The sequence below is a fragment of the Theropithecus gelada genome, chromosome 2 (genome assembly GCF_003255815.1).
Source record: "Theropithecus gelada isolate Dixy chromosome 2, Tgel_1.0, whole genome shotgun sequence".
NCBI classification, from domain to species: domain Eukaryota; kingdom Metazoa; phylum Chordata; class Mammalia; order Primates; family Cercopithecidae; genus Theropithecus; species Theropithecus gelada.
The window spans coordinates 85,254,984-85,269,205 of NC_037669.1; the positions used below are offsets into that span (position 1 = coordinate 85,254,984).

Consider the following 14,222-nt stretch of genomic DNA (forward strand, 5'->3'; position numbering starts at 1 on the left):
TTCCTTGTGCCATCTCTGAAAATTTACAACCAAAGGATACATGCTATTTTTAAGATAAGTTTCCCTTCCCAGAGGGGATCTACACTGGCGATTCAGACTGGGCTATGCATGTCTCAAAATCCTCTGCTGGCACATGAGTACCCCAAAGATCTGCTCTATTTACTGTATTCCTGACCTGATGCCTAACTCATCCTGAAGAGTGGGACAGAAGTCCTGCTCATACTCCTCTAAATAATGTTAAATTGTTGTCTTTTTTTCTTTTAATTTTAGCCAGTCTATTTTATATGCATTTTAACAGTATATATGAACTTACTTCAATTTTGGAAGTATGCAGGTTATAACTGTGGTTATTAAATTCAGGAGCCTACTTCCTAGAGAAGTAGAACTCACCTTCCAATAAGTTCTCTGCATCCGGGCAGACTCCACTGCTTCTTTCTCAGTGGGTTGTGCTTACATGGTCTTTCCTAGATTTCGATCTAAACCCTGTCCTCTGCTACTGAGGTGCAAACCCCAATGCCCAGCACATGGACATGTGAGATTTTGTGCAGACTTCACAATGATGCTTTCTGTAGATTGCAGAATTCTCCAATTAGTGACGTGCAAATCCCCAGGAGAGAAACAGTGGTTTGGGTTTTCCCAAGTCAAATATGTTGATAGAGAAGAAATGCACCATACTCCAAGGCGAAAGAGACTCAAACCAAAGAGATAACCAGAGACCAATCTGCGTGGAACAAAAGCACCGGACTCGCTTGAAACACGGGAACTCTGAAGTTGGACGGAGAGAACGCAGTCCTGGGTGTCAGGTGGAAGTGAAGAACATGCATGTGAGACTGCGAATCCGATGCCTGTGGCTCCAACAAGAAAGGAAAGTAGGATGAGGAGATACAAGGTGTTCCCAAACTGTGATTACTAAAGGAGACATTCGCTCACTGAAAATTAGCTGGGGCACAGGTGATGATTGGAGTAAGCGGAGTCATACATCTCTTCAAGTAGCACGCAAAAAGGGAGACAATTCAGTGAGGTCACAAACAAGCAAACAAACAAAAATAAATCAACAGCTAAAGTGAAGAAGGAAGAGGAAGGGCAAAAATGGAAAGTCCCCTCCAAAGATTCATAGCAACTGTAAATCCACAGGACATTCATTCGTGACAGGGTTCCCTGAGGACTGATGAGGTCAGAATAATACTAATAATGGATACCACTTGTAGAATGCTCACTGTGTCCCCAGAACGGTGCAAGTACTTTTCTGTTTTTCAATCTATTAATCCATTTAATCCTCAGAACAGCTCTATGAGGTCGGGACAACTGTCATCACACTCATTTTCTTGGGGAAAAATAAAACAAAGAACACAAAATAAAACTGAGGTCTAGAGAGGCATGATCACCCACCCAAGCCAAACATCTGGCAAGCAGCAAAGGTGGGATTTGAACCTGGCAGGAGTCTAACACCTGAGTGGCACTCCTCACAACTGTGCAAAGCCAGGGTGGGCACATTAGGTGCAGGACAATCCTGAACTGACCGGATCCTTGTGACAGTGTTTAAGGAGCAAGAAGATTGAAAACTCGACCATGCTATTGAGCTGACACTATGTCAGGCCATTGGCTTGCGGGGAAAAGGGTATGGAGGAGGAAGGAGCTTTTATCAAATGGCAAAGTTATTTTGTCTAAACTTGGGTTTAAGTAGTAGACTTAGTGCAGATGAAGAAGAAAAGAGGTTACATTTCTAAAACAGGTATGGCTCTCGCATTTTACGGGCAAGGATGGAAATGAGAGATTTATGCTAGTTGAGCTGGTGACAAAGTGCAGAGGGTGTGGAAAGAAGGAAAGCTGCAGTAGAAGCACCGTGATGCTGGCCTCATGTTCTGGAAGGCATGAGAACTCAGTCTGGGATTTCAAACGGTTCTCCTCAACATCCCTTTGGAGAGCAGGATGCAGTGAGAGATGGAAACAATGCTAACTCAACAGTGGAACTTAAGAAAGGACCCCAGACGAATCTGGGGGTGGGTAGGGCAGAGAAACGTGGTCTCGGTACAGGGACACCCTAAGAAAAAGTGAAGAGTAGGGACCCAGATGGAAACACCTGGGAAGTTATGATTTAATTAAGGAGAGTCCACCTGGATTCACACAAAGGCAGCCGTGTCTAACAAATCTGATTTATTGAGGAAGTACCAAGAAGACTTGACAGGGTTAAGTCATGGGCATAAGGAAAGCTTTTGATAGAGCACCATAGGCTGAATCTATGTGGGAAAAAGCATGGGGTGCAATTGCAGCAAGGCCGGAGCAGAATGAAAGGCTGGGAAGGTACAGGAAATGGGCAGCCTACCAAGCAGGAGGAAAGTGAGCCTGCAGAGCCCTGGGCTGCCCTCTGAATACAAGGGCTGTGCCCATGAGGTCCTGACAGGTGAATTCTTGCTGCACAGGAACCTGCCTGCTTGGCCTGCAGGCACTGACTGCACCGGGCAGAGCCTGCTATTGCCCAGCCAGATTCCACTGAAGATGTCAGGGGCCATCCACTGCGCTGGGAAGGAGGCTGGAGTCATCAGCTGCAGAGGGGACCGGCATCCGCCAGGGGATGGTTTTAGTAGACTGCACAAGCAGCTGGGGTGGCGGGCCTGTCTGCAACTGGTCCGACTGACCAGCCGGAGAGTTATAAAACTCCACACATGGTACAAAGGCCCATTGTCTCCACGTCTCCACGTCCCTCTGGTGGCCAGGTGTCCCTTCAGTGGGCCTCTTGGCCAACTCCTGGGATCGCCCCAGGTACAGAAGTGGGTACAATGCAGCTCCTTCTCCACGAGGCCTGAAAACAAATCACTTACCACGTCATCTCGGTCTTCCCACTCCACCTCAGAGAGGTCAACGCTACTATAGTTAGGTTTCCTTCGCTTTTTTCCTTCTTCATACTAGCAAGGGGAAGAAAAACAAGAAAAGAAAAGAAAAACGAAAGTCCGTGAAGTCTTCAGCCAGGGCAATCTTTATCTTCCCAAGTCCTGTTTCACGGACAGGGCTTCGGAGGGGACCGATGTGGGTGAGAAGCCCAGCAGGGTGACAGTCCTAGGGACTTTTAATGACAGGAAAGTCAAGGTCAGCTGCCTCTAAACATTTGCTCCAAGTTGGGAGAGTAGAAAAGTTAACTCTTTGCTTGATATGAATTTACCCTGTAGACTTCTTGGATTCCTAAACAAAGTGCAGAGGGTGTGGAAAGAAGGAAAGGAGATGCAAAGGAAAATCTGTCCCCTCCTTGAATGGTGTGTGTGTGTGTGTGTGTGTGTGTGTGTGTGTGTACACGTATATAGTATACATGTAAACAATGTAAATTCTATAAATGATAGCAGACTAGTTAGCAGTTGGATTTGTCTTCTCATTGAATGGGGTGTGTGTGTGTGTGTGTGTGTGTGTGTATTCCAAAGCTGCTAAAACTCAATCCATGATATGAGAAAGGGCTTCTTACTTACATTTACCAAAAATCTAGTCATATCCCCCTATACTTTATAATTCTCCCTCCTCTACCTTTTGTCTCAAACCTACCCACACTCCTTAGCTAGGAAGCAAAAGCACTGATCTCCACAGCTGGGGCTGGGCTCAGCATGCTGGTGGCATTTTGCAGACACACGGAACCATCTATTTGTTGTCACACTGGCCACAGCAGTACTGAACTAAGCACGGCTCTTTTACCTGGCGTAGACGAGGGTATTGGGAATCACAGCCAGATTTAATGGCTGTTAGGGCATTTCTCCGGAAAAGCTGATGAGTGCATGAATAACTGGGGAAGTGGTTTTAGTTTTCTCCCCTAAATCACTGGTGTTAGTCACCCTGCAAGCCTACCATTTTATCGACCGGACGTTCTTGTGTCTGGACGTTCTTGTGTCTTGAGGCCTTTCATGCTGGTTGTGGGTGTTTATAATGTAGGAAAGTCTGCCCTCTGCTGCAGGCTAAGGATTAGCAACCCCTTTACACGTTCATCAGATACGGTTAATGGCACACTGGAAAAATATATATGCATGCATACTGCTTTCTTTTTCACTTTTCTCTCCAGATTGGCCATCTTTTGATTTAACTGGAAGGTTCTAAGTAAGAGACAGGGTCAGTCTAAGTATTTTAAGACCCCAAAACCATAGGTTGCCACTTTGGACACTGATTGGCTACTGTGGAGACAGGTGCTGAGGCCACACTGGGCATGAAGGAGAAAACTGCCACCCATATGTTGAACCAGACAAGTGTAAACTGACCCCCAGTGCGATGAGGGGAGGGCCAGACGGGGTCGATCTTGCACCACTGTGGTGCCAAACAGGGCCAAGTGTCTATGCATGCACTCTTTTCTTACCTGTCAACTGCATTTCAGGAACTCTGCGACCTCTCTGGAGACTCCCCCTCCTCACCATTATCTAGGATGGTGCCTAGCCTCCTATGGCCAGTGGGCTCTTACCACCCTGATCAATGGTGAGCCCACCCCCTACTCTTAGGTTTTCAATTAACAGACATTCACGGCCAGTTTTATGACATCAGATCCACTCCAGATGAAGGGGAAGGAAAGTGGTTCCCTCAGAAGCCGCTGTAAACAATAGCAGATTAGCAGTTGGATCTTGTTAAGGAAAGTTCCTGTGTGCATGGAAGCCCTGGTCCTTGTGAGATGCAGTCTTGGGCTGAACAGAAAGAACAGGAACGAGATCAACCGGAGTTGTCAGCAGTGGTGCCTTGCCCCTCAGTGTGGAGGAGTGCAGGGAGGGATGGTCGTGTCCCCCTGAGGACTTAGAGTCAGACAGTCATTCTGGACCTCTGTTGCCTAAGAACCATTACTGAAACTATGAGGCACCCCAGAAACTCACACAGCCCAGATCCTGAACTTCACAGGCAGAACTTTCGTAATTTCTCGGGTAGCCTGATGCTGGATCTAAACTGTCTATTCAGAGGAAGTTCTTTCTTTGGTCACTTCAAAGTGCTTCTTTATTCATTTATTCAATGCACATTTATTGGACACCTACTAAGTGCAAGGCACTAACGATACAAAGTCAACTAAACAGTGCTTCATTCTTTCCCAAGGACTTACTTGTAGTTTATCCTTCTTAATTCTGCTTCTTGAAGGTCAATTTATTGCCCATAATGCATTTGGGAAAACAGGCTCTCACATGTTAAATAAATTAAGTAACAACTTAAATAAGATTGCATAGCTAGTATGGTAGCGGACACTCCACCCACCACCAGCCCCTGTTTAAATTTTCATGTCTAAGCCTCATGTTATTTCAACCACTGTTAAAGAGCTTTGAAAAAAGACTACAAGCTCCAGAGCAACAAATGCTCCTTCGTCCTCAAAAAAAAGGTCCATGCGTCTTTTTCAGAGGAGAAGGTCACAGTGGCTCTGCCATGTCACACCACTCATATCCAGCTACTCCAAGCTTCTTTCCTCAGTTGCAAATGGGTAAAAACAATAGTACCTCAATGGCAAAGAAAGGTTGAGAGTATTAAATGAGATATTGTATGTAAAATGGCAAGCACATTCCCAGACACAGTAAAATCTTTTAATATTCAGCTAGCAAGATTCCTGAGAGTCATGCATTTCGTGGAATGACACGCTCATTGATATTAAAATTGGCTAATATCTCATTTTCCTGAAATGAAGAAGATCGTTCAATAATTTTACTGGCCACCATTCTGCAAACCATAGGCAGAGAGAAGCTGTTTGTTGACTATGATGGTGTCAGACAATCACATTCATATGTCTCTAACTGGTGTGTAGCTTACAAGTTTGAACTGAAGACTCTCCTGGCAGAAAAATTCATACTTGTGCTAAAGAACCCAAGTCATTTTAGATGGTATTTGGCAAAGGTGGAATCAGCAGATAATTATTGACTTCTGATCCTCCCCAAATGTCTTTACTCATTTTTTATAATCTCTCAATAAATACAGGACATTGCACCAAAAAGGTATTCAAGATATTTGGGATGATTAGAGAGTGATGGAATAAAAGATTTCCCATCATACTAGCCCATGAGACACCATATTCCAGCAAGTCTCTATAATCTAATTTCATGGCAAGCTACAGATAGGGGGTAGGGATACTTCCTCTGGAACACTGTTTAAGAATGCCCTTCTACAATGTCTGCTTAGCCAGGTATGGAAAATGGGTCTGAAACACTTTTCATTTGGGTCTTTATTAAAGAATAAGCTCCTTTAGAATATAAACAGTCATGCAGCAGAGTGATTAATCTGAGTGAGAGAAGGAAAAGTCAGTGGGCTGTTGCATAGATATAACAGGCCAAGAGCTATGAGACAACTCTAACGTACTAAGCCTAAATCCACCTACCTCTTTTCCCTTACTAAGAAAGTACATTAAAAGGCCAGAGAGTGGCGCTCCATCAGGAAGGTTCCTATGCTTTGTCCTGCCACCACCCATTCCCCACGTTTTCCAGGTTAATCACCTCGGTTTTCCTGTAGGGAACTCCTTGGGCACCACTCCCATTAAGCATAATTCTAGTGAAGGTACAGTCATGTGGCCTGATCAGCGAGGGAGGTCCACATCACTCCAGGATGTCACTGGTTCAGAGGTGGGTATGTAACCCACACAAATTCAAATGAGATTCAATTTGGGATGCATTCCTGGATTTATCCAGAAAAAGAGGTGTTGCTAAGGTACCAGGATGGGAACTTCGAATAGCTCATGGTCATCTCTGCCACTACGTGGAGACAGTCTTACCGGGCATGAAGCCAGTGCAGGGAAAGCAGAGAAAGGATATGAAGAGAGTCCTGAAAATGTGGTATATGCACCTGGATCAGGCTGTACCTGAAATTCTTGGATGTTTTGTATATCAATACTTTATCTCCACATTATCCCCCTTCCCTTTTAAAGGCTTTTTTTTTTTTTTTTTTTTTTTTTTTTTAAAGCTGGCTTAGATCTTAAGCATTGAGTAGTCAACAGAATTCCAACTTATATATATTTAGTGCCTTTATTTTTTTCTTTTCAAATAAACTGCTTTTAAAGTACATGTTATGTGAAGTATTCACAAACATTGGTGCTTCCATGATTATCGAGGAACATGTGATTTATAAAATGCCTCACTACTCTCCAAGATACACGACTGTGTTTGAGCACAGTTGATCTCTCCTTGGCTACTCACCCTCACCCCTCACCCCCATGAGTGACAGAAAAAGAACTAAATTCTCAAATGTCCAACTCCCAGGCCCAGTCTCCCCTCTCCCATGCAGTTTTAAAAGGGGACAAATCCCAGGTCCCTCGGCTCCACAACTCCCTCTTCTTCTGCGTGAGGAGTCGGTTACCGGGGCCTAAGCATTGTGTATGGCATTTGTTAGTGTACCTATAATCTGTAACTTCCTTTGAAAATGTGATCAACAAATTGCAAACGGTTTCCAAAGGTTTATAAACAGATACTTTGAGAGCCACAGGTAGGTTTGTAGTTTTTGGTGCCTGTTTTATGAAAAAAATCTGTGGGGGAGAATTTAATAAGGAAAGATATTCTGTGCTATGGAATACTTTGAGGTGGAGTTTCAAATAAAGGCCAGATGTGGGGAACACACAAACAAGCCCTTGGCCTAGCAGGATGGGACAAGAGGGCACCCATCCGCAGAGCAAGCTGGAACCAGGACTTGCCTGCAGCCCAGAGCCTTCCTGGCCGTATTTAATGGTCTGGATACCAGCACCCTTTTGCGTTACCTACAGACTGACTTTGGAGGCACAATGGGCTGGGCCAACGCGATGGCCATGTTGATTTAAATAAAACAAAACCCCTTTGCTCTTTCTGTGTTCTTCTGGGAAAGGCCAGAGGAAATCAGCTGTACACATCCATGCAGCCTCTGTGGAACAAATGCTGTGTGTGCTAGTAATTGATAAACTGTATGTGCCACTCCATGCTGCCAACAGGAAGGAAGGGGATAGAAGGAAGGGGAGATCCCCAACTGCAGAGGAAGAAACTTTGCCCAAAGCTAATGCCATCTAGACATGGGGTGTGGCCGAGGGCTGACAGCCAGCCATTATCTGGGGCAGATGTTTCTCTCCCAGGCAGCCGCAGTACTCAGCTGGTGAAGACCTTTACCACGTCCTCTAAAGCCCTGTGTCTTCTCTTCTACCTCAGGCTCAAGGGACCATTTCAGGTGAAGGGATGTAGGTACGCCTTACTCCTCTGTATGCAAGAGATAAGGACCAATGGCCACAAGGCACTCCATTCCTTCACTCATTCATCCATTCTTTCTCTCATTCACTCATTTGTTCACCTACACATTCCAAAATACTGTTGGACACCTAATATTTCTCAGGCTTTGTGACAGGCCTGGGCAAGCCTTGGAGGGTATGGAAAAGGCACCCAGGGAGAATGAGCTCCCACCCTCATGTTGTTGATCCCAGTTCACTACCAGTGAATCAGGCTTCATCAAGGGAACCCATTTAGAAGGGTGCTTAAAACCAGGGCCCTGGAGTCAGACTCGGATTCTAATCAGTTCTACATGCTGTGTGGTCTGGGGCTGGGTGTGCACGTCTCTGTGCCTCATTTTCCTCATCTGTAAGATGGCGGTAAGGGCACTCAGCTTACAGGGCTGCACTAAGAAGCAAATGGGTATAAACATGGTTTAGGGTATAAACATGGTTTAGCAAGGAGCCCAGCATATCCTGTGTCTCAACAAATATGGCCTGAAAACACGCCCACTCGATCAGTACTAACAACGGCTGATACTGATTGATGAGATGCGGCAGCCCCTGCCCCGATGCAGCTCACCCCCAGGTAGGAAGTTCCTTCACAGGTAAAGGGGTTCATAACAGTATCTTGTTTATAAATAGCCCTATTCCTTTAAGGAGGCTGTTCGACCTGACTTGGTGCTGATTTGTCTCAAGGTCAAGGCGAAGGCCAGGGGGGCCTGTGGCAGAGCAAGGGCCTCCTCCCTTTTGATTCCATGTTGCCAACTGCACACCAAGGCCTCTGGCTGCAACAGACTGAGAGGAGGTGGCCCCGGGGAAAGGCAGCCCCAGTGGCCTCTGTCAGCCCCTACTCCCTTGGGGATCAGTAGCGGGAAGTGGGGGGCATGAAGTCACAATCTAAGTACTTTGAGCGTTTGTTGTTTCCTTACTTTCCCCCTCTTATCCAAGTAATAACTGCTCATTGGTGAAAATTTGGAAAACAAGGAAAAGTATACAAAGTGTTTATTGCCCTTACTAACACCATACCGGGGCGGCACCTGCCATTCTGCCCTTTCCCAAAGGGTAAAAGTACTTTGAATCAGTTACTGTTTTTACTTTTCAAAGTTCATTGTTTCCCTAACAAGGAATTTATAAAATGTAGCAACTAATCTGTTCTGCTTTCCAAGTGACTGCCTTTAGAAAAGAATAAAAAAGCGATTATTCCCCCGCTGGGCAGTTTCCCCCTGCATTTCCCATCATTCATCATAAGGGTGAATGTTTCTGGTGCCAGGCTCTGTGCTAACAGCAGCACGTGTCTCGTTTCATTCTCCCAACTCCAGGTGAGGGATAACTGCTTCAGAGATGGGAAAACGCAGCACCCAGGAAGGGCGGGTCACGTGGTGATGTGGCTGACAGGCAGCGGCATCATGGTGCAGCTGGCCTAACCTTGTTTCTGAGCCTGCGGTCTGGTGGTCACCGGCCCTCGGTGCTGCCTCCCCTGAGGTGCTTTTCTCCTGGCTAATGCAGGTCCTTGGTTCAGATGGCGACTGCTGATGGGACTGGACCCAGAAGATCCATTAACAGTCACAGAATCACACTGGCAGTGAAATCCCACTAGCCGGTCTTGTCTCTGTTACCAGCTGACTCATTTGGCCTGCGCTGAAACTGAGCTTGTTGGCCAGGGATAGGAGAATCAGTGTCATATTAAGAACACCTAGGCCGAGGCCAGGCACAGCGGCTCACGCCTGTAATCCCAGCACTTTGGGATGCTGAGGCGGGTCTGGAGTTCGAGACCAGCCTGGCCAACATGGCAAAACCCCATCTCTACCAAAAAACACAAAAATTAGCTGAGCGCAGTGGCGTGTGCCGTATTCCTAGCTACTCTGGAGGTTGAGGCATAAAAATCACTTGAACCTGGGAGGTGGAGGTTGCACTGAGCTGAGATCGCGCCACTGCACTCCAGCCTGGGCGACAGAGACTGCCTTGGAAACAAAAAAAAAAAAAAAAAAGAGAGAGAGAGAGAACACCTACAATAAACTGAGTGGCTGCAGTGAGTTAAGCAGCAATATGCTGATGCCCAACTTACAATATCTTACTTAATTTCACCAATATCGATCTCAGGGCCTCAGGGAACCCTTGTGGTACAGGAGGATATCATTTCAGCTCGGATTTCCACCAAAATGGTGCTGTCTCCTTGGATGTGTGACTCCACGATAGCCCAGACTTCTCTAGACAAGATGCCCAATGGGATGACATAGACATTATGCCAAGAGAAAAATGCCAGTGAGCCTCTGTTTGGAGATGCGATCTTACATGTCACGGAAAGATGAGAAGCTCAGACACACTGCAGGGAAAAAGGGTCATGAGGGTGTGTCAAAAACCAGCAGGATGGTGGGAAGGAGGCAACTGGGCATGTCAAGACAACAAGCCCTTTCCTTTTTCTAAAAGGTACTGTGCTCTTATTAATTAATGTTTTTAAGTGTCTCAAAGATGAAAAGTTGTATGTGCTCTCTTAGTATGATTACAAAATCCTTTTGATCACTGTAAAACTAAAACAGCTTTGGTATTTAAAAAACAAACAAACAAACAAAACAAAAAAAACAACAACAATTAACAGGCTGCTTTGAAAACCGGAATGACCTTTATCTTAATCAGTGTCCTCTGGGTAGCCATGAGTCACACACAGCACTGTGTGTGGGGAGGAGGCAGCTGAGCCCACCACTGTTTTTGTGGGTCAAACATGCTCACCACACAGGCTGGATTTAAGCTCCCATTCTCAAAAAGCCAGTTGGTCTTGCAATAGCAAGCTAGATAGAAAAATCAAAATAGTGCTGAGTAGTTGAGCTGGGAGGAAGCTTTTGTGCCAGCAGTGGGACACAGAACAGGGCACTCTGAAAGCAGGGAGGGAGAGTGGCAACTCCAGACCTCTGCTGTAGGTAAGGGAGTGACGCTGAGAAAAGAATCCTCCCGGGCAAAGAAGAAGGAACACACACAGAAGGAACACACACAGACGGGCATGCAAAATACAGACCCATGTGGGCACCCGGGGGCCTCTGCTCTGACGAGTTGGAGCACTTAGAGGCAAACAAAACCCTCTCTAAAGTCTCCTTGACAAAAGTCAGATGCAAGACAGCCTCGAAATAAATTTCAGAGAGGGCTGCATTGAGTTCCCGAACATGGATATATGCCTTCTTCCAAAGCCAAGTTCATAAAAGTTTTCAGATACCGCTGTGTCATTAGAATATCCAGGGTAAAAAAGAGGACCTCTATAATTCGAAAGTATGTCTGTGACATTTGGCAGGTAACTTTTTAAAAAATTTGCAGAACTTCTTTTGACATTATTCCTTTGAGCAGTTGACCGTATCAAAAGACTCTTGGGTATGTGGAGCCATCAGACTGTTTTGAATATGAGGGACAATTAGGGACAACTAACTGATTCTAGTTTTGAAACTGCAAAAACATTGACTTTCCTTATTCGCTCAAGTAAAATCTCAAAGTAGTATCCATCAACACTACAAAATGTTAGCTTTTGAACGATGCCGCAGCTAACCATGGCGGAAGAGGGAGTTCTCTCTGTTGTTGGTTTTCCTCCTGTGGTCAGTAGTTCGGGCCCATTGACTCATATCCTGTCACCCCATTTCCAATGCCTCTCCTTAACTCAGTCCCTGGGGGGAGTGAACTCTAGTCTCACCATCTCAGAGATGGCTGAGGAACAGAGAGAGCCTTCAACTTCAGGTTTTTAAGCTAAACGACAAGCAGGGCAGGAAGCTGGCAATGAATTTGCAAGTGAAGTTAATAAAGGGATGCAGGCAAGAAGGAAAGAAATTCTTTCTTCCAAGTCAACTGCCATTACCTGATTATGCCTGTAATAGCATCAACCAACAACCAACAACAGAATGCTGAGCCTTCATCAGGAGTGTGTGTGTAATTTTATTTAGGGAGATGCTTGGTTTAATAGCTTTATTTTGTTTTGTTTTCCCTACTAAAAATTGTTGAAGATACTTATGAAAGAAGAAAAGACATGAATGGCTCTATCTTTGTGTACACCTTTTCCATGAAAGAAATCTCCCAGATCCTTCTGGCTGAGTCTCTCTCCTTTCTCAACTGGGGTGGCCCTTGTTTTGCACCCCCTCTGAGGATACTGTGCTTTACAGTATAAATATGCATGTGGCCACTTTGTACACATATGCTCTAAGCCCCAGCTGTGTTCCGACTACCAAACTGAGCTGGTTCTCATCCATCATCGGTCCATCCTCTCCACTGGACAGGTGATCCAGCAAAATACTCAGTTTTGATTTTGTGTGTGTGTGTGATTCTCAATTACAGTGATATGTCTTTTAAAAAATGTTTCTGGATGCATGCTGGTCTGAATACACCCAAGGGAGCTCTGATGTGATTCATAACTCAGAGGACAGCCAAATGTCCCCTGCAAGGCTGAGTTCTCTGGGTCTTATATTTGCCTGTGACCATGGAAACACAGGCAGGAGCTGGAATGGGCGACTATAATCAGAGAAAGTGGCAGTAAGCCAGGCAAAGCAAGCAGGGTCCATTAAGCTACCATGTCCATTGCTTCTATCTTCTAAATGTCTCTTGGAATTGGATCATATCAATCTTGCCATCAGCTTAGTGTCAGCCACTGTGATAGCTCTGCCCTTGATACAAGCAAGCATCCCGTAAGTGGTCTCCCTGCCTGTACTCTAACCCTTCCAATCCATTCTCCAGGGTCCAGCCAGAGGGATTCTTTCACAACCCAAATCAGATCATATCACTGCTTGGGCTGGAATCCTCCTAGCTCCTCTTGCCCTAGATGATGGCACCCAACAGCCCAGAATTCCACAAGTCCCTGTCACTTGGCCTCTGCTTGCTGTTCTGGCCTTTCTTGCCACTCCCTGCCTCTCACTGTACTCCCCAGCTGGACTGAGCTGGCTGCTAAAAATGTCATCATCATTCTTGCCTTCAGGCCTCTGCACATGCCACCCCATGTTCTCTGAATTCTCTTCACTCCAGTTTAGGGTGGTGGTCAATTTCTGCCAACCCCTCAGGATTTCACCTGCTCCTGGAAGTCTGCCTGACCTGACCAGGTCAGGCTGTACTGCAAATTATTAGCTTGCTTGCCTGTTTCCCCACTAGGTCCCAAGCATCTTTGGTAAAAAGACTATTTCATGTCCATCATTGGACCACATGCCTAGGACAATGCCTGGCAAAGAACAGGTTCCCATGAACATGTGATGAACGAGTGGACTGAGTAAATGAACAAATTAGTCTATGTATTCATTTAATAAACACATGCGTAACAATGACCTATGTTTTTGGCCTGTTCTAGACATTTTGTAAACATTAACTCATTCAGTCCTCATCACAGTCTCATGCAGTAGGCACTATTTCTTTTGTTCTCCTTTTTCAGTGGAGGAAACTGAGGTCAGGAAGGTTAAGTAACTTGGATGAATTTCAGCCCCAGAATCTGACCTCAGAGACAGCACTGCTCCATAGAGAACCAGGGACTAGTGAGCCTCCCAGTCTGGAGCTGAAATCACTGCCCAGTGCCTACTTGAGATGTATCCTGAGGACGCAGGAAGGGGATGACAGCAAGGTGACCTATAGTCACCATTAACCAGGTACCTAGAATTCCATACTGAGCAAAGGTGAATTTCAAATCATTAACGCTCAAATGAATCTTCCCTTTAAATATATACAATCATAAATTTATATTTGTATTTGAGCCTGGATAAACATGGGCTTCATTAACATGGGAGTCCAACCCCATATTCATGAAAAACCTGCAGCAATCCTGGGAGTCAGATAAAAGTCCCAGCCCCTCCCAGTTACTACTAGATCCTCCTCCTGGAGTGCAGCTAGAAATGTAGAAACTCCAGGAGAGGCCCCTTGGGAGAAGCAGGCATTTGGAAGAATCAGAATATTTTAACTGGTTGTAATATTCAGGATACATTTCTAAAATCTCTTCATTTCTTCACTGTGGAGAGGTAACGATACTCTGTGATGTCTGTCAGCTTCTAAATATTCCAGAAAAACCCTTGGTCTGACGTCTCTCCTCTTTCATCTGTTTCCATTCCCCATTCCCAAGGAATCCAGCTTAGCTCATTGG

General features: G+C 45.5%; 1 protein-coding gene across 2 annotated transcripts in view; it reads right to left on the reverse strand.

The window, feature by feature from the left end:
• Positions 1–14,222, reverse strand: part of CACNA2D3 (calcium voltage-gated channel auxiliary subunit alpha2delta 3) — a 930,450-nt gene that overhangs the window by 195,789 nt on the left and 720,439 nt on the right. For both annotated transcript variants that reach the window (XM_025377234.1, XM_025377233.1), the window contains one exon: positions 2,820–2,903. In XM_025377234.1, the coding sequence (XP_025233019.1) occupies positions 2,820–2,903 (84 nt within the window). The remainder of the gene's footprint in view (positions 1–2,819; positions 2,904–14,222) is intronic.